This window comes from Aureococcus anophagefferens (assembly GCF_000186865.1).
Source record: "Aureococcus anophagefferens unplaced genomic scaffold AURANscaffold_9, whole genome shotgun sequence".
NCBI classification, from domain to species: Eukaryota; class Pelagophyceae; order Pelagomonadales; family Pelagomonadaceae; genus Aureococcus; species Aureococcus anophagefferens.
In genome coordinates, this window is record NW_008705569.1 from 317263 (window position 1) to 341697 (window position 24435).

At 72.6% G+C, this 24435-nt stretch overlaps 5 protein-coding genes across 5 annotated transcripts; 3 read left to right on the forward strand and 2 right to left on the reverse strand.

Annotated features, from left to right (window-relative positions):
* Positions 1-1438: 1438 nt before the first annotated feature.
* AURANDRAFT_268 (hypothetical protein) lies at positions 1439-4494 on the forward strand (the record flags this gene model as incomplete). The annotated part of the gene is made up of 3 exons (XM_009038600.1): positions 1439-2595; positions 2796-3261; positions 3370-4494. Coding segments are annotated over 3 exons (2748 nt in total), but the record flags the coding sequence as incomplete, so codon positions are not given.
* Positions 4495-5492: 998 nt separating this feature from the next.
* On the forward strand, positions 5493-7280 carry Auran_987 (hypothetical protein; the record flags this gene model as incomplete). The annotated part of the gene is made up of 2 exons (XM_009038602.1): positions 5493-6949; positions 7142-7280. Coding segments are annotated over 2 exons (1596 nt in total), but the record flags the coding sequence as incomplete, so codon positions are not given.
* A 2438-nt stretch (positions 7281-9718) lies between these two features.
* AURANDRAFT_64132 (hypothetical protein) lies at positions 9719-13248 on the reverse strand (the record flags this gene model as incomplete). Its single annotated transcript, XM_009038881.1, has 4 exons — positions 9719-10088; positions 10256-10336; positions 10456-10986; positions 11348-13248. 4 exons carry the CDS (start codon positions 13246-13248, stop codon positions 9719-9721), a joined length of 2883 nt encoding a protein of 960 aa, XP_009037129.1.
* A 1390-nt stretch (positions 13249-14638) lies between these two features.
* Positions 14639-19018, reverse strand: AURANDRAFT_64133 (hypothetical protein; the record flags this gene model as incomplete). Its single annotated transcript, XM_009038880.1, has 1 exon — positions 14639-19018. One exon carries the CDS (start codon positions 19016-19018, stop codon positions 14639-14641), a length of 4380 nt encoding a protein of 1459 aa, XP_009037128.1.
* Positions 19019-19806: 788 nt separating this feature from the next.
* AURANDRAFT_64134 (hypothetical protein) lies at positions 19807-23113 on the forward strand (the record flags this gene model as incomplete). Its single annotated transcript, XM_009038652.1, has 3 exons — positions 19807-21620; positions 21695-21951; positions 22002-23113. 3 exons carry the CDS (start codon positions 19807-19809, stop codon positions 23111-23113), a joined length of 3183 nt encoding a protein of 1060 aa, XP_009036900.1.
* Positions 23114-24435: the final 1322 nt, after the last annotated feature.

Consider the following 24435-nt stretch of genomic DNA (forward strand, 5'->3'; position numbering starts at 1 on the left):
GCTGGTAGGGCGACAGCGCCGCGGCGTCGCCGCGGTCCGGCGCCGCGTCGAGCGGCGGCGCGCGCGCGTCGGCCTCCTCGTCGGCCTCCTCGTCGGCCTCCTCGTCGGCGGCCGCGCGCTCGCCCGCCTCCTCGTGCCGCGTCACGGCCTTCTTCAGGAACGAGATGTCCCGCCGCAGGTGCTCCTCCTGCGCCGCGGCCTCAGCGTCCTCCTGCGCGTCGGCCTCCTTCGCGTCCAGGATCCGCGCGAAGAGCGCGAGCGACGACTCGACGTGCGGCGCGAGCGGCCGCGACGCGTCGTGGGCTTCGACGAGGCGGTCGCGCTCGTCGTCGTACTCGTCGCTCCGCCGCGTCTCGCTCTCGGCCCTGGCCAGGGCGGCGACGCCGCCGGGGAGGGCCGCCTCGACGTCGAGGCGCTGCTGCGTGTCGCCGCGGCTCACGACGGACGCGAGCCAGCTGAGCTCGGCCGTCGCGGCGTCCGCGACCGCGACCGCCGGCGCCAGCCCCGCGGCGCGCCGCGCCTCGGCGCGCCAGGCGCCGGGCTCGCGCAGGGCGCCGCCCGCCGCGTCGACGCCGCAGGCCTCGAGCAGCCGCCGCAGCGCGGCGCCGGACTCGCAGCACTCGGGAGGCACGCCGTCCAGCGACAGCGGGCCCAGGGCCCGGCCGGAGCCCGCGACGAGGCCGGACACGACCACCGTGCCGTAGAAGGCGTCGCCGCGGGCCAGGAGCAGGACGTGGCTCCCGCAGGCGCTCCGCCGGCCCAGCCGCACGCACCGCGACCCGCCGTCGCCCATGGCGCCGCCGGCGACGACGCGCGCGGCGCCGCCCGCCGCGCCGGGAGCCAAGGTCCGCCGGACGCGGCCGAGTCCGCCGAACCCAGCCGACCGGCCCGGAACCGGCCGTCCCGGCGCCGCCTGCGACGACGGCAGAGGCCCTGCTCAGCGCTCGGGGCGCTCTCCGGGGCTGTAGAGTATCATCATGGTGAAACACATTGCATTTTGTATATCCGGGCGGAGTGCATCTTGAAGTGGATGCACTCTCGTTGCCTCCCTATCGGGCGACGAGCTGGGCCTGTGCTTGTTCGCGAAGCACGAGGTGAGGGCATACATATCGCTCGAACAAGTCGCAGCAGCAGGGCACAAGGCGCGCAGCGCTGCACCGCCGCAGCCATGGACGTCGACGAGCTCTTCGACGGCTTCGACGGCGGCACGAAGCGGGCCGCGCCGCCGGCGACGAGCGCGCCGGCGAAGCGCGCGCGCGAGGAGGAGGACGACGACGACGCGGCCGCCGCGGCGGCGCCGCCGGCGCGCAAGGTCGGCGTGCGCGTCACGTCGGCGCAGAAGGAGAGCAGCAACGGCAAGAACATGACGACGTTCTCCGTCTACCCCGAGGACTACGAGGCGCCCGCGGCGGACGCGGGCGCGGCGGCGAAGCCGCCGGCGAAGACGTACGCGTTCCCGCTCGACGGGTTCCAGGCCAAGGCCGTCGAGTGCATCGACCGCGACGAGAGCGTGCTCGTGTCGGCCCACACGTCCGCGGGCAAGACGGTCTGCGCCGAGTACGCGATCGCGAAGTCGCTCCGCGACGGCCAGCGCGTCATCTACACGTCGCCGATCAAGGCGCTGAGCAACCAGAAGTTCCGCGACCTCCAGGAGGAGTTCCAGGACGTCGGCCTCATGACGGGCGACATCACGATCAACCCGAGCGCCAAGTGCCTCGTGATGACGACGGAGATTTTGCGGTCGATGCTCTACCGCGGGTCCGAGGTCATGCGCGAGGTCAAGTGGGTCGTCTACGACGAGATCCACTACATGCGCGACAAGGAGCGCGGCGTCGTCTGGGAGGAGAGCATCATCCTGCTGCCCCACTCCGTGCGCTTCGTCTTCCTGTCGGCGACGATCCCGAACAGCGTGCAGTTCGCGTCGTGGATCGCCGTCACGCACCGCCAGCCGTGCCACGTCGTCTACACGGACTACCGGCCGACGCCCCTGGTCCACTACGTCTTCGCCGCGGGCGGCGAGGGCCTGCACCTCGTCGTCGACGAGAAGGGCGCCTTCAAGGAGGCGAACTTCGAAAAGGCGATGGCGCAGCTCACCGCGGGCGACGACCCGTCCGCGCCCAAGTCCGCGCAGTCCGGCCCGGCGAAGAAGAAGCGCGGCGGCAACAGCAAGCAGCAGGACGACGACCTGAAGCGCATCATCGGCCTCATCGTCGAGAAGGACATGGCGCCGGCGATCATCTTCGCGTTCTCCAAGAACCAGTGCGAGGCGAACGCCGTCGCGATGAAGAAGATGGACTTCAACACGGACGAGGAGCGCGACGTCGTCGACGCCGTCTACGGGTCGGCCATGGAGAGCCTGAGCGAGGAGGACCGGGGCCTGCCGCAGGTGAAGACGCTGCTCCCGCTGCTCAAGCGCGGCGTCGGCATCCACCACGGCGGCCTGCTGCCCATCGTCAAGGAGGTCGTCGAGATCCTATTCCAGGAGGGCCTGCTGAAGATCTTGTTCGCCACGGAGACCTTCGCCATCGGCATCAACATGCCCGCGAAGACCGTCGTCTTCACGGAGACGCGGAAGTTCGACGGCAAGGACTTCCGGTGGCTCACAGGGCAGGAAAAGGGTGATTCAACGTCGCTTCAACGTGAGTGTTCCGCGCGCGCGCGTTTCGGAAACAGCACCCACGCTTCGAGACCGTTCCGAGAGATGATCGCTCGTCCAAAAATCAGCCGAAACGAGCGGAAACCGGCCGAGCTAGGAGCCTTTGAAGTTGGGAATTTCGCACTCTTGTCCTGCCCAGGTGGCTCAGCGCGGGCGAGTACATCCAGATGAGCGGCCGCGCGGGGCGGCGCGGCAAGGACGACAAGGGCACGGTGATCCAGATTTTGGACGAGAAGATGGAGCCCCAGGTCGCCAAGGACATCTTGTACGGCGGCGCGGACGCGCTCGACTCGAGTTACCACGTGACCTACAACATGCTGCTGAACCTGCTGCGCGTCGAGGGCGCGGACCCGGACTACCTCGTGCGGTCGTCCTTCCACCAGTACCAGCAGGAGGCCGACGCGCCCCAGATCCTCGAGCGGGCCGCGGCCGCGCAGGCCGGCGCCGACGCGCAGAGCTTCGACGACGCCGCGGACGTCGCGCGGACGAGGAAGCACGTCGACGTCGCCGCGGCCCTCGCGGCGACGCGGCGGCGGGCCCTCGTGCTCGCGCGCAAGCCCAAGCACTGCCTCCAGTGGCTCCAGCCGGGCCGCGTCGCCGCGGTCGTCGCGCCGGCGGGCTGGCTCCCGACGGCGGCCGCGTCCGCGGAGCCGCGCGCGGCGGACTTCGGCCTGGGCGTCGTCGTGCGCCACCGGCCGTCGCGCGACGGCGAGGCCTTCGCGTCCGAGGCCGACGGCGTCGCCTGCGGCGCGCTCGCGGCGACGCAGGAGTGCCTCGAGACGCGGCCGTCGCACGTCGCCGAGGTCCTCGTGCGCTGCGCGGCCGACGCGCCCCTCGAGGCGCCGGCGCCGCGCGGCGACGGGCCCGACGAGGGGCGCGTGGTCGTCGTGCCGCTCGTGGCCCTCGCGAGCCTCAGCGCGATCCGCGTCTACATGCCCCAGGACCTCCGGAAGCCGCAGGAGCGCGCGAAGCTGCGGACGTCGGTCGTCGAGGTCGAGAAGCGCTTCGGGGGCGACGGCGGGGAGCCCCTGCCGACGCTGCGCGACGACGACGACCTCAAGCTCGCCGCGCGGGAGCCCGAGTACGCCGCCGTCGCGGCGCAGGAGCGCGCGCTCGTCGCGGAGCTCGCGGCGCACCCGCCGGGCGCCACGGTGCCCGTCGACGCCTTCGCGGCGCGCCAGGCCCTCGTCGACGAGGCGCGGGCCCTGCGCAAGGCCGCCGCGGAGGCGCAGGAGCTCGTGCTCCGCGACGACCTCCGGCGCATGCGCAAGGTCCTGAAGCGGCTGGGCCACGTGTCGCTCGACGCCGTCATCGCCCTCAAGGGCCGCGCGGCCTGCGAGCTCAACACGGCCGACGAGCTCGTCATCGCCGAGCTCCTGCTCGACGGCGTCTTCGGCGACCTCGAGCCGCCGGTCATCGCCGCGCTCCTGTCCTGCATGGTCTTCGGCGAGAAGCGCAAGGGCGACGCGGGGCCGCCCAACGTCCGCAAGCAGCTTTTAGCGCCCTTCGCCAAGCTCCAGGCCGCGGCGAAGCTCGTGGGCAAGGCCATGCACGACGCGAAGATCGCCGTCGACGTCGACGAGTACGTCGACAAGTTCAACCCGGACATGATGGAGCTCCTCTTCGAGTGGGCCAACGGCGCCAAGTTCGTCGACGTCATGAAGGTCACGGACGCCTTCGAGGGCACGGTGATCCGCGTCATCCGCCGCCTCGACGAGCTCCTCCGCCAGCTCGCGTCCGCGGCGTTCGCGATCGGCGCCTTCGAGCTCAAGGGCAAGTTCGAGGACGCGTCCGCGGCCATCAAGCGCGACATCGTCTTCGCCGCGAGCCTGTACCTCTAAGTTAGGAGGGTGCGCGCACGGCCCTACTTGGAGAGGAACTTCTCCTGCTCGCCGTCGCACGCGTCGCTGAGCGAGTCCATCTCGCAGGCCGTGAAGGTCGCCATGCGCGCGCCGCCGGGGTAGGACACGGCCTTGAGCCCCTCGAAGACGAGGCTCCCGAGGTCGCCCTTGGAGTCGGGGATCACCGCGACGAACTCGAAGGCGACGTCCGTCGAGCCGGGCGGCACTTTCGGGATCATCGCGAACTGGCCCGCGTCGCTGCGGAAGTCGGGGTTGTTGGCGATGGCGCTGTCGCCCGTCGCCGTCTTGACGTAGCCGTAGACGGCGGCGTCCTTGACGTCCTTCTTGCTCTTCGACGACGCCGTCGCGGTGACGGCGACGCACTTGGGGAGCAGCCCCGCCGCGACCTTCTCGCCCGGGGGCTTCAGCGGCCGCCCGGCGCAGATCTCGCCGACCTTCTTGTTCGTGTCCTCGTATCGCATGTTCGTCAGCTCGATGGTCTCGGGGCCGAAGGCCAGGGACGCCAGCGGCGACAGGGACAGGGAGAGCGCCGCCGTGGCGAGGGTCGTCGACAGCTTCTTCGCGACGGCGACGTCGTTCCGCGCCGGCGCGCGTCGCATCGACGGCTTCAGCGCCGCGGCGGTGGCGAGGCAGGCCAGCGCGACGGCCAGGCGTGTTGTCGCAGAGCGCCGCGCCATCAGCACCATCGTGACGCAGAGCAGATCGGTGCCTCGGCCGGCTCGGCTCGAGCGGCTCGCCACAGCCGTCGTCGCTGTCCAGGTCGCAGCCGCGCCCGACGACGCCCGCGCCGACGCGAGTTCGACAAGCAGCTGCGCCCGCGCCGCTCATCAATCACCGCAGGCGCCCGCCGCCGCCGCGCCGCCGCCGCCGCGGCCATGGGCGAGGAGCAGGCCCGGGGCGCGTCGCCGCCGGCGCCCAAGCGCGCGCGCCTGGAGCCCGGCGAGCGGGCCGACGCCGGCGGGGCCGACGTCGTCGCCCAGCAGCAAGCCGAGAACAAGGCGTCGGGCCGCACGGGCGGCATCTACGTCCCTCCCTTCAAGATCGCGGCGCTCCGCAAACAGACGGCGGGCCTCGACGCGTCGAGCCGCGAGTTCCAGAAGCTCAGCTGGGAGTCGCTGCGCAAGGGCATCAACGGCCACGTGAACAAGGTGAACGTGTCGAACATCCGGTCCATCGTGCCCGAGCTCCTCGAGCTGAACCTCGTCCGCGGCCGGGGGCTGTTGTGCCGCGCGCTGATGAAGGCGCAGCTCGCGTCCCCCGGCTTCACGCACATCTACGCGGCGCTCGCGGCCGTGCTGAACACGAAGCTCCCCGAGAACGGCGAATTATTACTAAAACGCGTCGTCGTCGGCTTCCGCCGCGCGTACAAGCGGCGCGATAAAGTGGTGGCGACGGCGTTCGCAAAGTTCCTCGGCCACCTCGTGAACCACCAGATCGCCCACGAGCTCGTGGCGCTCCAGCTGCTGACCGTGCTTTTGGACGAGCCGACGGACGACTCCGTGGAGATCGCCGTGAACTTCACGAAGGAGGTCGGCCAGCTTTTAGACCAGGTGTCGCCCGCGGGGCTGCTCGCCGTCTTCGAGCGGTTCCGCGGCATCTTGCACGAGGGCGCCATCGACAAGCGCGTCCAGTACACCATCGAGGGCTTGTTCGCGCTGCGGAAGACGGGCTTCCTCGAGTACCCCGCGGTGCCCGAGGAGCTGGACCTGGTCGAGCGCGAGGACCAGATCACGTTCGAACTGTCGCTCGACGACAAGATCGACAAGGAGGACCTGCTCGACGTCTTCCGCGTCGACGACGACTTCGAGGCCCACGAGGCGGCCTGGGCCGACATCAAGCGCGAGATCCTCGGCGACGACGAGTCCGGCAGCGACGACGACGACGAGGAGGATGATGATGATGGTGCTGAGCCCACAGCCGCAACACCCGCGGTCGGCGGGCCCATCCAGGACCTGACGGAGACGGACCTCGTGAACCTGCGGCGGACCATCTACCTGACGATCATGTCGAGCGTGGGCTTCGAGGAGTGCGCGCACAAGCTCATGAAGCTCGACATCCGGCCGGGCCTCGAGATGGAGCTCTGCAACATGCTCATCGAGTGCTGCAGCCAGGAGCGGACTTATTTGCGCTACTACGGCCTGCTGGGCCAGCGCTTCTGCGTGACGACGCGGGTCTGGCAGGACGCCTTCGACAAGGCCTTCGAGGAGCAGTACGCGATGATCCACCGGCTGGAGACGAACAAGCTCCGGAACGTCGCGAAATTCTTCGCGCACCTGCTCCACACGGACTCGCTGCCCTGGACCTGCCTCGAGTACGTGAGGCTCAACGAGGAGGAGACGACGAGCTCGAGCCGCATCTTCATCAAGATCCTCATGCAGGACCTCGCGGAGAATTTGGGGCTGCCGACGCTCCGCGACCGCTTCGACGACCAGTACGAGGCGGGGCCGGAAACGAGTGATTCAAGTTCGCTTCAACATGAGCGTTCCGCGCGCGCGCGTTCCGGAAACAGCATCCACGCGTCGAGAGCGCTCCGAGAGATGATCGTTCGTCCAAAAACGAGAGTGGAAACCGACCGAGATAGGAGCCTCCAAAGTTGGACATTTCGCACTCTTTTCCTGCCCAGGTACATGCGCGACGTCTTCGCGGGCCTCTTCCCGCGCGAGAACCCGCGGGACACGCGCTTCTCCATCAACTTCTTCACGTCCATCGGCCTCGGCGGCCTCACGGACGCGCTCCGGAAGCACCTCAAGGACGCGCCGAAGCTCGTCATGCAGCAGCAGATGGCCGCGGCCAAGGCCGCCATGGCCGACGACGACGGCTCCGACTCCGACTCCGACTCGTCGTCGTCGTCGTCGTCGTCCTCGGGCTCGTCGTCGTCGTCCTCCTCGTCGTCGTCCTCGGGCTCGTCGTCGAGCTCGTCGAGCTCGTCCTCGTCGAGCTCGTCCTCGTCGTCGTCGAGCTCGTCCTCGAGCGACAGCGGCAAGAAATAATCCTCTCCGGCGGCTGCTCGTATCGCGCGTCGGGCCCGGGGGATGGGGGGCGCGGCGGGCGGCTCTCGCCGGCGGCGCGTTCGCCGTCGCTCGGCGCCCGGGACGCCGCGCCCGGGACCGCCGCGGTCGATCTCGGAGGCAAAATGAATTAGGCGCCGCGGTCACGCGAGGAGCGGTCCGCCCGCCGGGCCCTTGCGCGTCGGGCTCGGCGGCGGCGTCGCGGCGTCCTCGAGGATGTGGTAGGGCCGGCCGACGAGCTCGCCGAGCTTGACGCGCTGGAGGACGACGTCGTGGCTGGAGCCGTCGGCGCAGAGGACCGTGTGCGTCGAGGGGCTCGCGAAGACGCCGCCGCCCTTGTTGTGCCGGACGACCGTGCAGAGCCCGAGGCTCTCGACGACGAGGTCGCGGCCGACGAGCGACGCCATGCCCTCGCCCTTGGCGTCGCGGTCGCTCTTCGACACGCTGCCCGCGTGGGACTTGCGCTCGGACCGCCGCCGCACGGCCCGCGCGCGCGGGTCCTCGCGGGGCGGGCTCGCGGCCGCCGCGGCCGCGGCCGCGCGCGCGGGCTCGCCCGCGGCGGCCGGCGCCGACGCGCCGCCCGCGCCGAGGTCGACGTCGTTGAAGAAGATGCGCCGCCGCTCCCGGATCGCGCGCCGGCAGAGCGGGCACGACTCCAGGCCGTCGGCGCACTCGGCGCAGGCCGCGAGGTGGCCGCAGTCGAAGAACGCGACGTTCCGCGGGTTGCCTGCGCGGACATCGCCGGTCGGGGTCTTCCGGCCACGCGTCACACCTCTCTCGCTCCGTCGATTCGGCGGGTGTTGGACGCATCGATCGCTCTCGCTAATTTTCTCGAAGCACGGCGGGACGCCTCGCGTCGAAGAAACCGTCGCATACGCTCGCATAGAAGTCGGGTTGAAGATTTGATTCCGGCCCGGACGACTCGCAGAGGCAGACGACGCACGTGAGGCCGCGCGGGTCCGGCGACTTGGCGCCGCGCGCGTGGTGGAGCACGCGCTCGAGGTCCGCGGCCCAGACCTCGGACTCGTCCGGGTGGCTCAGCAGGTCCCGCGCGGACGCCTCGCGGAGGCTCCGCGTGATCTCATCCGCCGTCTTGGCGCGCACGAGCGCGCCCTGCGTGATCGTCTCCGCGGCGACCTGGCGCGCGTTCGCGAGGCGGCGCTGCTTGCCCACGCTCGTGATCGCCGCCTTGACGCGCTCGAGCTCCAGGCCCTCGAGCTCCGCCGTCCGCCGCGTGTCCGCGTGCCGCGTGAGCTCTCCCGCGAGCAGCAGGTCCGCCGCGGCCTCGTCCGTCTCCGAGTCCTTGACCTCCGCGGACACGCGGGCCGCCGTCGACGCCGCCTCGGCCTCGAGGGCGTCGAGGCGCCGCGCGTAGTCGCCGTCCCGAATCGCGTACTGCTCGACGAGCGCGTCGAGCGCCAATCGCCGCCGGCCGAGCGCCTCGGACCTACCAAGTGCGACGGGGTCGGATTTCTTCACAACTTCAGGCGAAATTCACGAGAAAAAACACTCCTGTCGCTCGACGCTGCCTCGGACCGGCACTCGAGCTCGCGCCGGCTCCGGGGCGGGCCCGGCGGCGCGTCGCCCTCGTCGTCGCTCGACGCGTCGTCGACGGCGGGCGCGGCCTCCGACACCGCCTCGGCGGCGACGTCGCTGTCCCAGCTCATGGACAGGCCCTCCAGGATGCTGCTGGCCCAGCCCGGCGAGCTCGCCTCCGGCTCCGGCGGCGGCGGCGGCGGCGCGGCGGGGGTCGCCTGGGACGACCGCGACTCCCAGGACGGCCCGCCGGCCAGCAGGGACCCGAGGAGGTCGCCCGACATCACGTCGGACCGGCGCCGCGGCGGCTCTCAGCGTGTGTGTCGAAGCGTCGATCGATGTCGGCGCGAAGCTTTTCGACATCGATGCTTGCCGTCGACTTGCACCCAACGGCCCGTCCAGACAGCCCGCGCGGACGCCTCCAGGAGGCGTGTGCGACGCGCGCGAGTCGGCCGCGGATTTCGCCCACGACCGACGTCCCAGGGGCAACGACCGCCCGCAAAGAGAGGCCGGATTCCGAGAGCGACGGTCGCTTTCTGGAGGGGCTTACCGAACGGCGGCGCGGCCCGCGAGCGCTCGCGGCGGCCGCGCGGCCGTCGAAAAAAAGGGGGGCGCGGGGGTCTTGGGACTTTTGGGGGGGGGGGGCGCTCGGCCGCCTAGGCCTTCTTCTTGAGGCGGCCGAAGACGACGAGCGCCGCGTGGCGCTGGGAGTCGCGGACGCGGCGCTTCTCGGGCTCCGGCGCGGCCTCCGGGACGAGGTCCGGGAAGATGCAGAGGAGGTGGCGCCGGCCCGCCGTGATGCGGAGGCCCTCGTGCTGGATCTTCGGGCCGAAGGTCACGCCGCAGCCCTTGCCCGGCCGCACGTCCATCGGCGGCGGCGCGGCCTCGGGCTCGCCCTCCCAGCCGTCGCCGGGGTGGAAGCGCGTGCCGCCGCCGACGTAGTCCGTCGGCGCGTCGAGCGTGATGAGCAGCGTCGGGCCCTGGTTGTCCCGGTTGCCGTCCTTGTGCTTGCCGAGGCCCGCGTACCTGGTCCCGCGCCGCGTCGCGAGGGGCGCGACGCGCGCGCGCGGTCGAGCGATCGCTCGCGCGCGGCGGGCGTGGCGATGGTTCGCGCGCGCGCGCTCGAGGCACCGCGCGGCGGCTTCGTCGCGACGCCGCGGCCGCGCTGCTTCTTCTTGCCGCCCGACTCGTACGCGATGAGGAAGGCCTTCTTCCGCTCGTAGGTCACGAGCTTGCCCGTGCACATCTCGATGAGGTGGCACCCGGCGTCGAGCCTGCGGGAACCGGAGATCCGCGGGTGGGTCGGCGGGGGTCGCGGCGGCGCCGCCGCCGGCCGGCGCCCCGAGCGCGCGCGCGCGGGAACACAACACGAGCGGGGACGCGGCGCCCGGACGCGCGGTAGAGCACGGCGGCGTTGGCGACGTCGCGCACGTAGACGTCCTTCGTCGGGAGCCCCGCGCCGCGGTCCGTGACGGCGCCGCGCTTGACCTTGTCGAGGACCTCGGCGACGACGGCGTCGCACGCGGCGGCCGGCAGGAGCCGCGGCAGCTCGTAGACGCCGTGGAGGTGGTTCTTGCACACCGCCGGCGCCTCGACCTCGCGGATCGGCGGCTCGGCGGCGCCGAGGTCCGCGGCCGCGGCCGCGGCCGGCGACGGCGCCGCGGGCCGCCGCGACGCCTTCGCCGCGTCGCCGCCGGCGGCCGAGGCCTTGAGCACCTTGGCCTTGGGGCGCGCGGCCTCGGACGCCGGCGCGGGCGCCGGCGCGTGGTTCACGCGCGGCGCCTTGGACGCCTTGGACGCCTTGGCCGCCTTGGCCGCCGCGGCGCAGCCCTTCGCCTTGCCCGCGGGACCCGCCGGCGGCGGCGTCGGCCCGCGGCCCTTCGAGGAGACGAGGCCGGTCATGCCCATGAGCGTGCCGTACATGCTCGCGGGGGGCTGGGAGCGGTCGCGGAGCGCTGCGGCGGCAGCGCGGAGGTCGTCCCGAAGACCCTAGCAGCCCCGGAGCGAGCTCGACCCGAAAAGTTTCGGCAACCTTGATTGCAACTCGGGCGACGTTGAACTTGTTGAACCCCGGTGTCCGTAAGGTGTCCGAGGGGCGGGCGTGCGAGCGATGTCCGAGGTACTCATGAGTGAGTGCGGTGGACTGCCCCGACGAGTACGGATACGTTTTGGAGTGCGAGCGATGTCCGAGGGACTCATGAGGACGCGAGCCTGAGGTGAGCGCGGTGGACTGCCCCGACGAGGACACACGCGCGTCTTAGCGCTTCTTCTGGAGCGCCGCCAACAGCCCCGCGGGCGCCGCCGCCGCGGGCCGGGCCGCGGCGGCGCCGCCCTTGGCGAAGGGGTCCGCGGCGTCCGGCGTCCAGTCGTCGGCGTCGTCCGTGTCGAAGAAGGGCCCCGCGCGCGGCAGCGCGCGGTAGGCCGCGTGCCGCTGTTCGCCCGCGGCGAGCGCGCCGCGCTTCTCCCGGTCGACGGCGTCGACGAGCTTCGCGCGCACCTGCTCGCGCCAGGCGGCCTTGGCGCCGTCGCCGTCGTTGTCGAAGTCGCGGGGCAGCGCCGCGTAGATGGCCCGGAGCTCGACGACGTCGACGGCCCCCGCGAGCGCGTAGCGCCCCCGGAGGTCCGCGATGTGCGCCTTGCGGAGCATGGCCGCGGGCGCGCGCGCGAGCCGCAGCGCCCCGAGGCCCCAGACGCGCTTCGCCAGGGCGTCCGCGGCCGCGCCCGGCCCGACGGCGCGCGACACGTCCTCGCGGACCTTGGCCGCCGTCGACCGCAGGATGTCCGGCGGCACGAGGCCCCGCGTCGCCTTCAACGCCGCGCGGTTCGCCGCGCGCTCGTCGCGGTCCCACCGGGCCTTCTCCGACGCGCGGCGCACGGCGAAGTCGGGGTGCGCGCGGAGCGCGGCGTCCAAACGCTCGAGGTCCGCCTCCGCGGTCGGGTCGCCCGCGAGGCACCGCGCCGTCGCCGCCCGGAGCTCGTCCTCGATGGCCTCGATGGACCGGCGCGACGCCGGCGCGGGCGCGCCCGGCGGCGGGCTCCCGGCGCCCGACGCGCGGCTCCGCTGGAGCTCGCCCCGGAGCACCGCGACGGTGTTCTCCAATTCGCGGATCCGCTGCGTCTGCTCCGCGGAGACCACGGGCCCCCGGCGCCGCGCGGCCGCCGCCGCCGCCGCCGCCGCGACGCCGCCGCCGGCGCGGTCGACGGCGGGCGCGAGCGACGCGTGCAGCGTCGCGCCCGGCGGCGGCGGCGGCGGCGGCCGGTCCGCGGCGGCCGGCGCCTTCTTCGCCCGCGAGAACGAGAAGAAGGACGCGCGCTTCGGCTTCGGCGACGGCGCGACATTCGGCGACGGCGCTTGCGGCTTCGGCGGCGGCGGTTTCGGCGGCGGCGGTTTCGGCGGCGGCGCTTGCGGCGGCGGCGCTTGCGGCGGCGCCGCGGCCTTCGGCGGCGGCACCTTGCGCAAGCTCTTCCGCCCCGCGACGACGGCGCGCGCGAGGTCCCCCGGCGACGGCGGCCGCGCCGACGGCGACGCGCGCCCCGCCCCGTCGTCGACGACGGAGGCGGCGATGGCCCGCGCGAGCGCCTCGTCGTCCTCCGCGCGCTGCCGCGCCGCGTCCTCGTCCTCCTGCGCCAGGCTCGCGGCGAGCGCCGCGTCCAAATGCTCGTCGGCCTCCGGCGCCAGGGACCGCTCGACGGCGGCGTCGAGGTCCGCGTCGCGCGTCGCCCAGCTCGGCAGCAGCCCGCCGAAAAAACTTTCTTCGGCGGGCGCCGCGTCCTCGAGCGACAGGGCGAGCGCGCGCGCGAGGTCCGCGTCCGCCTCCGCGTCCTCCTTCGTCTCCGCCGGCGCGTCGCCGGCGACGGCGACCTCGAAGGCCGTCTCGCCGCGCGCGTTGCGCACGCCGAGCGGCGCGCGCGCGTCCGGCGCGAGCAGCGCGCCGCAGACGTCCTGCAGCGAGCTCCGCACCGCGACGTGCAGCATCGTGTCGCCCTCGACGACGCGCGCGGCGAGGTCGCCGGGATTTTTAATGGTCATGGTGCCGAAGGTGAGGGTGCCGGCGTCGTTGAAGCCGAAGCGCAGCTCCGCGGCGCCGAGCACGGCCGCGGAGTGCGCCGCCCCGGCGTCGCCGCTCCCGGAGAGGCCCAACACGGCCAGCGCGCAGGCCTCGGCGGTGGTTTGTGTCGCGATCATCCTAGGAAAGCCTTGTAGGAGCGGGAAGCGGTCACGCGGGTGCGCTAGCCGAGGACGCGGTCACACACGGGTGCGCTGGCCGAGGCGAATTCCGCCCATGCTCGGAGAGCAGCTCGGTCGACGGGGAAAGATGTCGTCAATGTTGGCCGCTTGACGTCTTGCCCTCGGCATGGGCAGCCCGGCTCGTTCATAGGCGGTGCGCGCAAGGCGGGCGATGGGGAAAAAGTCGGCGAAGAAACGAAACCAGCGCGGCGCGGAGCGGAGAGTCGAGCCGGGGCTCGGCGACCTCGACGATCGACCAGCGGCGAAGGATCGAGAGTGGCCCGTGAGGCTGACCACACAGGCCATGCCGAATGAACTGTGGGAGCGCTACTACGCTGAACTAGGGAAAATAGCTGGAACGTACCGGGCTCAATGGCTTTCCGTGCGTCCCCGATATCGTCCCAAGCGATTGTCGTCTTTTCGCAACATCCGCGTGGCGACGCCCATCATAGACCCGTGCGACTTCCAGGCCGTGCTCGAGTTCGAGGACCGGCACCCAGATCTCTTCGTCGACGCGGACACAGTCCCGCCCTACCGCGATGGCATGCTCGATCCGAAAAACAGCATCCCGCAGCTCGACGCCATGTACAGGATTTATCATCATCCACGACCAGCTCTCCGCGACGAGTTCAGACGTATTATGTGCGCGTTTCGCGAGGAACGCGACGAAGCTAAGCGAGTCGGCGACCAAACAAATCGATTCGTGCTACTAGAAGTAGACCCGTACGGTTATGAGGCCAAGGTCCTGCGAGGCTACTTCGACGATGTGAACAGACGCTTTCTGGAGACGCCCGACGCCCCGATAGTCTGCTGCCCCTTCTGTGCGAGGATGAATGAACTCGATCCGTCGTGTATGGAAGTAACCTTTATCAAGAGAGACCCGACGATACCCTGGACATCCATCGACCTGTTCTACAAGCCAAACTCCGAAGAATCACATCGGGCGTCTCTAGCTCAAAATTGGATGGGTTCCGCTTGCGGCAATTATCAGCCACTTCTTGCGCGTCAAAAAGCTGGTAAGCAGTGGAAATGGCAGATAGGCCCTGGAGTGTGGCGACCTCTCTGTGCAAACTGTGGAAAACCCGAGGAAGCGATGGGCCCGACGCAAAAGCACCAGCTCTGTGCCGGTTGCGAGCGGGTTTTTTATTGCTCGCGCGCGTGCCAGCGCGAAGCGTGGCCTCGACACAAGCCCCACTGCGCCCGCCGCCCGCCGGAGCCGGACGATGTTGCTCTCTCGCATTTGGAGTGGGAGGCCGCCGCGGCGCGCCAGGGAAGGTTGTAGGCTAAGACTGCTAGTCGAAGCCCGACGTTCGCCAGGACCACGCCCCAGGGAAGAAAGCCGACCCACCTACTCCGCCCCCCGCGCCGCGGCGAGCTGGGACTTGAAGAGGTCGTAGACGTCGGCCTTGGTGACGCGCGTCCTGAGCTCGCCCGCGGCCGTCGCCTTGGACAGGCGCAGCTGCCAGATGGCGTCCTCGATGCTCCCCCCCGTGACGTAGCGGTGCACCGTCGTCTCCGACTTGGAGTCGAGGCGCTGGACGCGCGCGAGCGCCTGGGTCTCGCGCGCGTGGTCCAGGTTCGTGTCGAGGAGGAAGACGTGCGTCGCCTCCGACAGGTTCAGCCCCGCGTTGTTCGTCGAGATGTTCATGAGCAGCGCCGACACGTGCGGGTCCGCCTTGAACGCCTCGAGGATCTTCGGCGCCTGCTTGCCCCCCTTGAGCGCGAGGGACGCGACGCCGCGCTGCTTCAAAGCCACGGCGACCAAGTCCAGCGCGTCGGTCCAGGAGGAGAAGACGAGGCACTTGAGCCCCTTGCGCGTCACGTGGGCCTCGACGTCGTCGGCGAGCTCGTCGAGCTTTGCGCCGAAGTCGACGCGGGACCGGTCGTGGCGCGCGTCCGCCAGAGGCTGGCGGCAGAGCGGAAGCGCGTGGTCCTCGCGGCACGCGGGGCAGACCCGCGGCCGCGCCGCGTCGGGCAGCGCCCGGTCCGTCGCGACGCACGCGCCGCAGAGCGCGTGGCCGCAGCCGAAGACCGCGGGGCTCGCGCGCGCGCGCCGCGCGGCCGCCGCCGCGCCGCAGCGCGCGCACGCCGCGGCCTCGGAAGCGGGCCCGTCGCCGCGCGCGGCCAAAATCGCGGACGCGAGCGTCGCGGCGCGCGTCGCCTCCGCGTGGGCCACGCGCGCGCCGAAGATGGCGCCGTCGCCCAGCGCCGCCGCGGCCGCGAAGCGCGCCGGCAGCGCGCCGCCCGCGGTCGCGCGGACCCGCAGAATCCGCCGGAGCCGGCGGAAGGCCACGGGGTCCTCCTCGCCCGCCCGTCGCGACGGCCGCGCGCGGGCGCCCGCCGTCGCGTCGAGCAGCGCCGCCCGCGTCGCCGACCGCGCGCCGGGGACGCCGAAGAACGCCGCGCCCGCGGACGGGTCGCAGAGCGACTCCTCGTCGGCGACGCGGAACCGCTCGTCGAAGGTCTGGCGCCGCAGATTCGCCGCCGCGGCCGCGACGCCGTCGCCGCCGAGGCTCACGGACGCCGCGGCGTTGGCGTCGAGACGGAACGCCTCGAGCGCGGCGACGGCGGCCGCCGCAAGCGACGACGGCGGCGGCCCGCGGCCCCGGGGCGCGCCGTCGTCCGCGGCGGCCTTGACCAGACGCACGAGCGCGCTGTCCGCGTCCGCAAAAGCCATAGACACAAGGTAGGCCCGGAACAGCTTCGTCGCCTTGCGCGCCGCGCACAGCAGACACGGCGTCCGCGGCCACGCGAGATTCGCGCGCCGCGCGTTCGCGAAGTGGCGCCACGCGCCCTGGCGGCACATGCCGCAGCGCGCGTGGTCCTCGAGGGCCGCCGGCGGCGTCGACGGCGACAGGTCGCTGCGCGCCGCGGCGACGCGCGCGGGCACCAGCGCCGCGGCCGCGTCGACGGCGTCGAGGCGGCCGTCGCGCGCCGCGACGGCGACGGCGCGCGCGCCCTCCAACGCCGCGACGCGCTTCTCCGACGCCGTCGGCAGCATGGCGGCGACGCGCGCCGCCAGGGACCGCGCGGCGTCCGCCGCGGCCAGCGCCGCGCCGGGCTCCGGCCGCCCCCGGTCGCGGCACCACCGCGTCGCGTCCGCCCGGAGCGCCTCCTCGTGCGCGCCGCTGTCGCGCATCTGCCGGTGGTCCCCCAGACTCTCGACGACGGCGCGCACGGCCTTGGCGACGCGCACGCGCCGCGCGAAGACCGCCGCCGGCGCGAGGTCCTTCGGGTCCAGGTCCCCCGCGCGGCGCGACGCCCAGAACGGGCCCGGCGCGGCCATCGCGGCCGTCGCCGTCTCCATGCGCCCGAGGGCCCCGAGGTGGCCCGCGCCGTCGGCGCACCACTCGACGTAGGCCTCCTCGTACTCGCGCGAGCTCGGCCCGCCCGCCGGCGGCGCCCAGTGGAGGCACGCGACGACCAAACCCCGGAGGCACCGCGGCGCGTCCGCATCGGGATGTCCGAAGACGCCGTCGACGCCCAGGTCCAGCGCCCGAGCTTCGAAAGCGCCGTGATCCACGTTGTCCCGGCGCGCCTCCAAATTCCGCGCGTCGGCGCCGGCCGTCGCGCGGAAGGCCTGCTTCCGCGCGGCCGTTGCTACTCTTTCGAGCATCTCCGCGACGTAGTCGCCCGCGCCCCCGTCGACAAAGGCCCAGATCTGGGGCCAGGCCTGGTTCGGGCAGCGCCGCGCCGGGCTCGCCGCGCCCAGGCGCCGGTGCCGCGCCATGGCCGTCGCGACGCGGCGCCGCGACCGGCCGTAGACGAGCGCGCGCATCGTCGCAAAGTGGAGTTTCTTGTCCAAACCGCCGCCGCCGCCCGCCAGGTCGTCGTTCGGGTCGCTTCGTAGCCGCCGCACCCGCTGGCGCTGCTCGACTTCTAATCTCTCGAGGACCACCGTCAGCACCGACGGCGGCACGCCGGACAGTTTCCGGCCCGCGACGGCCGCCGCGTGGCTTCCGCCGCGCCGCGAGTTCGCCAGCACTTCGTCGGCCGACGCGCCGTCCCGACAGATGGACTGCGCGTCCAGGAGGAACGCGACGGCCTCGGACGCGAAGGGCGAGCCGCCGGCCTCGTCGCCCGCGTACGAACCCGCGGTCGTGAACACGGTGTGGACGCCGCCGCGCTGGAACCGCAGCGCGGCCGCGAGCGCGAGGTGGCCGAGCGCCGCGGACGCGGCCTGCGCGTCCGCGACGCCCCGCGCGGCGACGCGGTGGAGCACGACGGCCAACGAGCCGCGCGCGGCGAGGGCCGCCTCCGCGGCGGTCATCGCCGGCGCCGCGGCCTGCGGCTCCTCCCGGTCGTCGCAGCAGTAGGGCCGGCGCCAGGATCGCGACCCCGCCGCGCAGGTCCACGTCGCCGCCGCCTCGGCCTCGCCGAGCATCCCCGGCGGCACCTTGCGCCACTTGTCGCACGCGTCGCAGCGGATCCAGTCCGAGACCTCGTCCGACGCCGGCGGCGCGTCGTCGCCGCGCGCGCCCGCGGTCTCGCACAGAGCCACGGCCGTCGCCGCGCGGCAGAGGCCCTGGAAGGACTGGGCGCCCTTGCGGCGCTTCTTCTTCGACGCCGCGCCGGAGAGGAGCGCGCGCGCGTCCTTGGAGCTCAGCTCCGACTCGCACTTTTCGTAGCCCGCGTCGGCCGCGGCGGCGACGGCGCCCGCGAGGAGGTCCGCGACGCCCGGCCGCGTCGCCGCGACCTCGGCGGCGCCGGGCTCGACGACGGCCGCGGGGAGGAAGTGCTGCTGCTTCAGCCGGAACGCCGACGACGCGGGCAGGAGCGGCGCGGACGCGACCGCCTTCCGCGACCGCCAGACCAGCTCCGCCATCGCCGCCCCCGCCGTCGCGAGCGCCGCGTCGCGCTCGGTCCGCGTGCCGCCCTTGAGCGGCCTCCGCACGTGGGCGGCCCACCAGTCGGCGTCGCGGTACGGCTCCGCGCCGAGGAAGGAAAAAAGCCCGAAGAGCGCGTCGAGCCCCCCCTTGCCCACGGGCGTGCCCGACACGCCCCAGCGCCGCTCCGCGGGCAGCTCGCGCGCGACGTCGGCGCCCGCGGAACGGCCCTCGACGTCCTGGACCTCGTCGACGACGACGCGCCGCCAGTCGACGTGGAAGAGCGGCGCGCGCAACTCGCCGCCGCGGCTCCGGCCGCGCCCGGCCCGCTCCGCGGACCGGAAGTGGCGCTCCTTGCGCAGGGCCGTCAGGTCGCAGACGACGAGCTGGGCCCGCGCGAGGCGGTCGGCGACGGCCGACGCCTCCGCGGGGTCGCTCGGCGCGCCGTCGTAGCAATCCACGACAACCGCCGAACCGTAGAACCGGTTCGCCTCGGCGGCCCACTGCGCCCGCACGCCCGCCGTCGGCGCGACGACCAGGGTCGGCCGCGCGCGCGCGCGCTTGCGGCCCTTGGCGGCCCAGTCCGTCGCGACGAGCGCGAGGCACGTCAGCGTCTTGCCCAGGCCCGGCTCGTCGGCGAGCACGCCGCCGGACGCGTCGCGCTCGCGGGCGAGCATCCAGGCGAGCGCGGACCGCTGGTGCGGCAGCAGGGCGACGCGCGCCCCGAAGGCGGCAACCAGGGCCGCGTCGACGGCCGGCGCGAGGGCGCCGGCGGCGGACGTCGTCGCGGCGTAGAGCGCCTCGATCTCGGACCGCGTGAGGTCGCCGCCGACGACCTCGGGGGCCGGCGCCGGGGCCTTCCGCGGGCTGATGCACTCGTGATTCAGCGCCTCCTCCTCCATCGCGCTGCGTGGGGCGGCGCGGCTGCCGGAGGCGACGGTGACGGCGGTGGAGGCGGTGATGCGGTGTGGCAAGAGCTTGCCGAGGCGCTCTCCGAAGCGGCAGCCGCCGCCGGCCCAAATGGCGCCGGCGAAGCCGAAGTCAGCGCTACGCACGGCGGCGAGCGGCGGCGGCGGGCGCACCTGCAAGCGCGTGCGATGGAAAGAGAATTTAGTGCAGCACCTCGACGGCGCCGGCGCCGCGCCGGCCCCCGCGCCCCCGTCGTCGGGGTTCCAGTTCGCGCAGCTGACCACGGTGTCGCGCAAGGCCGTGACGCCGCTGTTCAACATCCCGACGACGGCGCACCGCAACGCGAACGCGAAGAAGCGGCTCTGGGGCGAGGCCTGGCCGTCGCCCGCGCCGCCGGACGACGGCGGCGGCGACGGCGACGGCGCGTACGAGACGGTGCTCGAGTGGTTCTGCGACGAGTGCCAGGCGCCCATCCCCGACGACGCGACGCGCTACGAGTGCGCCGTCTGCCCCGCGGACTACTGCCGCTGCGCCGCGTGCTACCGCGCGGGCGTCGTCGGCGGGCGAAACGCGCACGTCCACGCGCTCGCGCCGTCCTCGAAGCCCTACCACGTCTCGAACCCGCCGCCGGCGCCGGCGCCGCCGCCGCCCATCCCAGTCTAAAAGATGAGCGGAGATCGAGAGCGCTCCTCCTCTCGTCAACTTGCGAGTCCGAGAAAAAACTGCATCGTGTTGTGCACCATCGCCTTCGTATCTCCCAAAATCGAGTGTGCTCGACGAGATGGGCGCAGCCCGGCCGTGGCAGCCCCTCGCCGGCGCCGTCGTCGGCGCTTTGGGCCTGGCCTGCCTCCTGCGGCGGCCGGCGTCGTCGGCGGGCGGCGCCCTGCGCCTCGAGGCGGCGGCGCCGCTCCGCTTCGGCGCGCGGGGTTCCTACGCCACGACCGCGGGCGTCGGCTACCCCTGGCTCGACGGCGAGGTGCTCGTCGAGCCCTTCCGCGAGACGACGCTCTACGCGGTGAACCACAACGGCGAGGCCGTGACCTGGATGGTCGACGGCGCGCACGCCGTCGGCGAGGAGACGGCGCGGACCTTCGACGCCGTCGGCGAGCACGCGGTCTGGCTCGAGACGCGGACGCGGGCCTACGCGTCGCGCGTCGTTTGTCGGTACGTGCGCCGGGAGATCCGGAGCCTCAGCGACGACGACCGCGAGGCGTTCTTCACCGCGGCGGGCGTGCTCTACGCGACGCCGGACGCCGAGGGCGCCCGGGCGTACGGCCGCGCGTACAAATCCGCGGCCTACTTCATCGCGACGCACAACGAGCTCAGCGGCGACCGGACCTGCGACCACTTCCACGACGGTTTAGGGTTCCTGCCCCAGCACGCGGCCTTCACGCTGCGCTTCGAGCGCGCGCTCCAGAGCGTCGATCCCAAGGTGTCGGTGCCCTACTGGGACTACACGATCGAGGCCCACGACGTCGCACTCGCGGGCGACATGGCCGCCTGGCGCCGGTCGCCCGTGTTCCGGGACGACTGGTTCGGCGACGCCCAGCCCGAGGGCCACGTCGTGAACGCGGGGCGCTGGGCCTACACGGCCGTCGCGAGGGCGTCGCCCTCGGACACGGCGAACGCGTACGGCCTGATCCGCGCGCCCTGGAACGTGAACAAGGTGCCCTACCTCACGCGCGCGAACACGACCTTCGGGTTCTCCCTGAGCGACGTGCCGTCCTGCGCCGACCACTACTCCGTCATGCAGACGACGGCGTGGTCCGATTTCGGCGTCGACGTCCAGTACAACGCGCACGGCACCGTCCACGCGATGATCGGCGGCGTCACGGGCGCCGACCTGCAAGCGAAATTACTGGGCCTGGGCATGCGCGCCATCCCCGCGGAGAACATCGCCCTCGAGGCCTTCGCGACGCAGAAGAACCTGTGGCGCGCGGGGCAGCTCGACTGCCCGACGGGCTGCTCGGCGGACGCGCCCGTCAACGACTGCAAGTGCGCCTGCACGAATCTGCAGACCTGGCTCGACGAGGACCGCGCCGCGGGCATCCTGCTGTCCGTGTCGCCCATCTTCGCGGACGACCTCTACCTCACGAACCGCCGCGGCGCCGACGTCTCGGAGGCGATCCTATCGGCGCTCTGCAACGTCGGCGACGACCTCGCGCCGTCCATCGGCGACTCGCTGGAGTCGGCGTCGCCGCTGGACATCAGCTTCTACCCGACGCACCCGACCGTCGACCGGCTCTACCACTGGCGCCGCATCAACGGCTTCTCCGACGAGACGTGGACGGACGACATGGCGCGGTCCGTGTCCTTCGAGGACGTGGGCTACTGCTGGGGCCACAACCTCAACGACACGCTCGTCTGGGGCGACGACTTGTTCGCCGACGGCGCCGCGGGGCCCTACACGAACGCGATGCTCTGGGCCGCGTTCGACCCGACGGACGGCAACTCGCCCACGCCCTACGTCTACGACACCTTCGAGTGGCCCCACTGCGCGGCCCAGGGCTACCCGCTCACGCTCATCGGCAACGCGACGAACGCCGAGGCCTCGGGCAAGGCCATGGTCGACGACGCCGTGGAGTACGTCGCGCGGTAACCTGTGCCCGATTAGCCTTCGATTCTGATTGGCTCGTTTGGTTTTGTTCCAAGATGATCGTATTCCTGAGAGCCGTGGGCTGCCTCGCCGCCGCTGCGGCGGCCGGCGGCAATGCGGCCGTGCCCAAGGTCGCGTTCACGGCCGGCTACAACAACAGCAACTGCGAGGCGCACCCGCACGCGGGCGTCGAGCTCGCGGACGGCGGCTGGCTGATGGTCGGCGACTCGGTGTGCTGGGACGGCAGCGCGGCCTACGACCGCGCCGTCTTCGTCGTCGCGACGGAGCGCGACGGCACCGAGCGCTGGACGCGCGTGCTCGGCGACCGAGGTGCGCCGCCGCTTCCGTCCCGCGGCGCGCCACCGCGCCGCCCGCCGCAGGCTTTAACTACGGCAAGTACGGCACGCAGCTCTCCGACGGCACGGTGCTGGTCGCCGGCGTCAAATCTGTTGTCGAGGAGGCGGCCAAGAAGCGGGGCTTCCCCTACGTCGAGAGCCGCGCGCTCTGGCGCCTCGACGAGACCGACGGCTCGACGATATCCGAGACCGTCTTCGAGAACGAGGGCCGCCTCGACGGCGCGCGCGACGGCTTCATGTGCGCGACGCCGGCCATCGACGATCCCATGACCGTCTTCGCGACGGGCTTCCAGGGCGGCGACAGCGGCTGGGACGGCAAAACGTACGACGAGGACCCCATGTTCCTGCTCTACGGCGGCCTCGCGTTCGCCGCGAAGCTCAAGTTCGGCGACCGCGCCGTCGGCGCGGACCCGGAGACGCTCTTCCACGTGGCGCTCAACGTCTCGGACAAGTTCCAGCCCATGCAGGGCATGCGCGTCTTCCACGGCCACGGGGCCTCGGACGGGAGCGTCGTCGTGTCCGCGGCGTCGTCCACGGGCCCCTTCGACGAGAACTACGGCTTCCACTTTTCCGCGATGGCCGTCGACGACGCGACGGGCGCGCTGAAGTGGGCGCGCATCTACGAGGCGGGCCTCCACGCGTCGCACCCCTACGCGCTCGTCCTCTCGCCCGCGGGCGACGTCGTCATCGCGGGCTTGGCCGTGCCGTCCGCGAACGACGACTTCTACAACCCCGTCGGCCGGCTCCTGAAGGCCCGCGGCGGCGACGGCGCCCAGGTCTTCGACGCGCGGCAAAAGGACCGCGAGACCCGGGACTACAACGTCGAGTGCTACGGCGTCGACAACGCGCCCGCGGGCGGCTTCGTCGTCACCTGCGGGAACGGGCCCGAGGCGCCGCCGAAGTGGATGGACTGCCACGAGGCCGCCTGGGACGCCTACCTCTACGAGACGGACGCCGACGGCAAAACGCTGTGGGCGGCGAACCTCACGGACGCGTCGGCGGAGTGCATCAACGACGCGGGCGAGTTCGTCGTGACCGCGCGCGACGGCGGCTTCGCGGTCTACGTCGACAGCGGCACGCTCGGCCGCCCGGGCACGGGCGGCAACTTCGGCCTCGTCAGGCTCGCCGCCGAGTGAACATAGGGGGGCTTTTTTGTACATACGCGAACTAACTTAACATATCCCGCCGGCGGGATGTGTTAAACGGCGCCGGCGGGATATGTTAACCTTTCTTATTGGGCGGCGAGCGCGGCGATCTCCGCGACGGCGGCGGCGTAGGCGTCCGGCGCGAGCACGAGGAGCGTCGCCTGGGGCCCGACGTCGACGGCCGATGCCGCGCGCTTCGCGAACGCGTCGTCCTCGAAGCGGTCGCACTCCTTCGCCTGCTGCTTCTTCTTCTTCTTCGCCGGCGCGCCGGGCGCACCGGCGGGCGCCGACGTCTTGACGGCGACGAGGACGCGGTCGTAGCTCAGCGCCGCGAGGTCCTTGGCGAAGAGATCGAAGGCGGCGGCGACGACCTTCGGCGGCGTGTTCACGAAGAACGCGTGGGCCGCCACGAGCAGGCGGCCGCCGGCGGACGTTTTCGTCGCGGCGCGGACGAGGGCGTCGACGCCCGCGTTGGCCTTGGGCTCGTACTCGCCGAGCTGCACTCCCGCGACGAAGCCCACGAGCTCGTCGCCGCCGCCGGAGCCGACGACGGTGCCCACGGACTTTGGGTCCGACGCGAGCAGGTCCGCGAGCGCGGACAGCTCGACGTCGCTCGCCAGGGCCGTCGCCGGCGACTGGCGCAGCAGGCCGCGGATCGCGTGGAAGTGGCGCTCCTGCGGGTCGTCGAAGTCGAAGTCGATGTCCTCGAGGCCCTCCTCCTCGAGCTGCTCGTGGAGCTCCACGCCCGCCTCCTCGACGCCCACCTCCTCCTCGTCGGACGACGACTCCTCCTCTTCCTCCGAGTCGCCCTTGGCGGCGCGTTTCGAGGGCGCCATCGCGCTTGATTGCCGTGGGAGAGCGGTGCACCATCGGCCAGAAGTGGGAGAGCATGGGCGTCGAGTCGTGCTCCGACAAGCCCTAATGGCAGACGACCGCACGAAACGCATCGGCAAGAAGGGCGGCGTGCGCATGACGGCGCCGCCGGGACGGGAGCTCCCCAAGAAGGGAGGCCGCAAGCCCGCGGGCGTGCGCATCTCCAGCGGCGGCGCCTTGAGTGGCGGCGCGCAGACCCTGGGCAACGGCCGCGCCTCGAGCAGCAGCGCGCCGACCAGGCAGACGCTGGGTAACGGTCGCGCGCCGACCGCGGCGCCCGCCGCACAAAAGCGCGAGGCCGCGGCGCCGCCGGAGGGCGAGCGGCCGAAGAGCAAGGCGGTGAAGCGGATGGAGTCCGAGGCCGACGCGCGCGCGAAGCGGCTCGCGGCGCTCGAGAAGCGCGCCGCGGACAGCGAGACGCGGCAGCGCCTCAGCGAGTT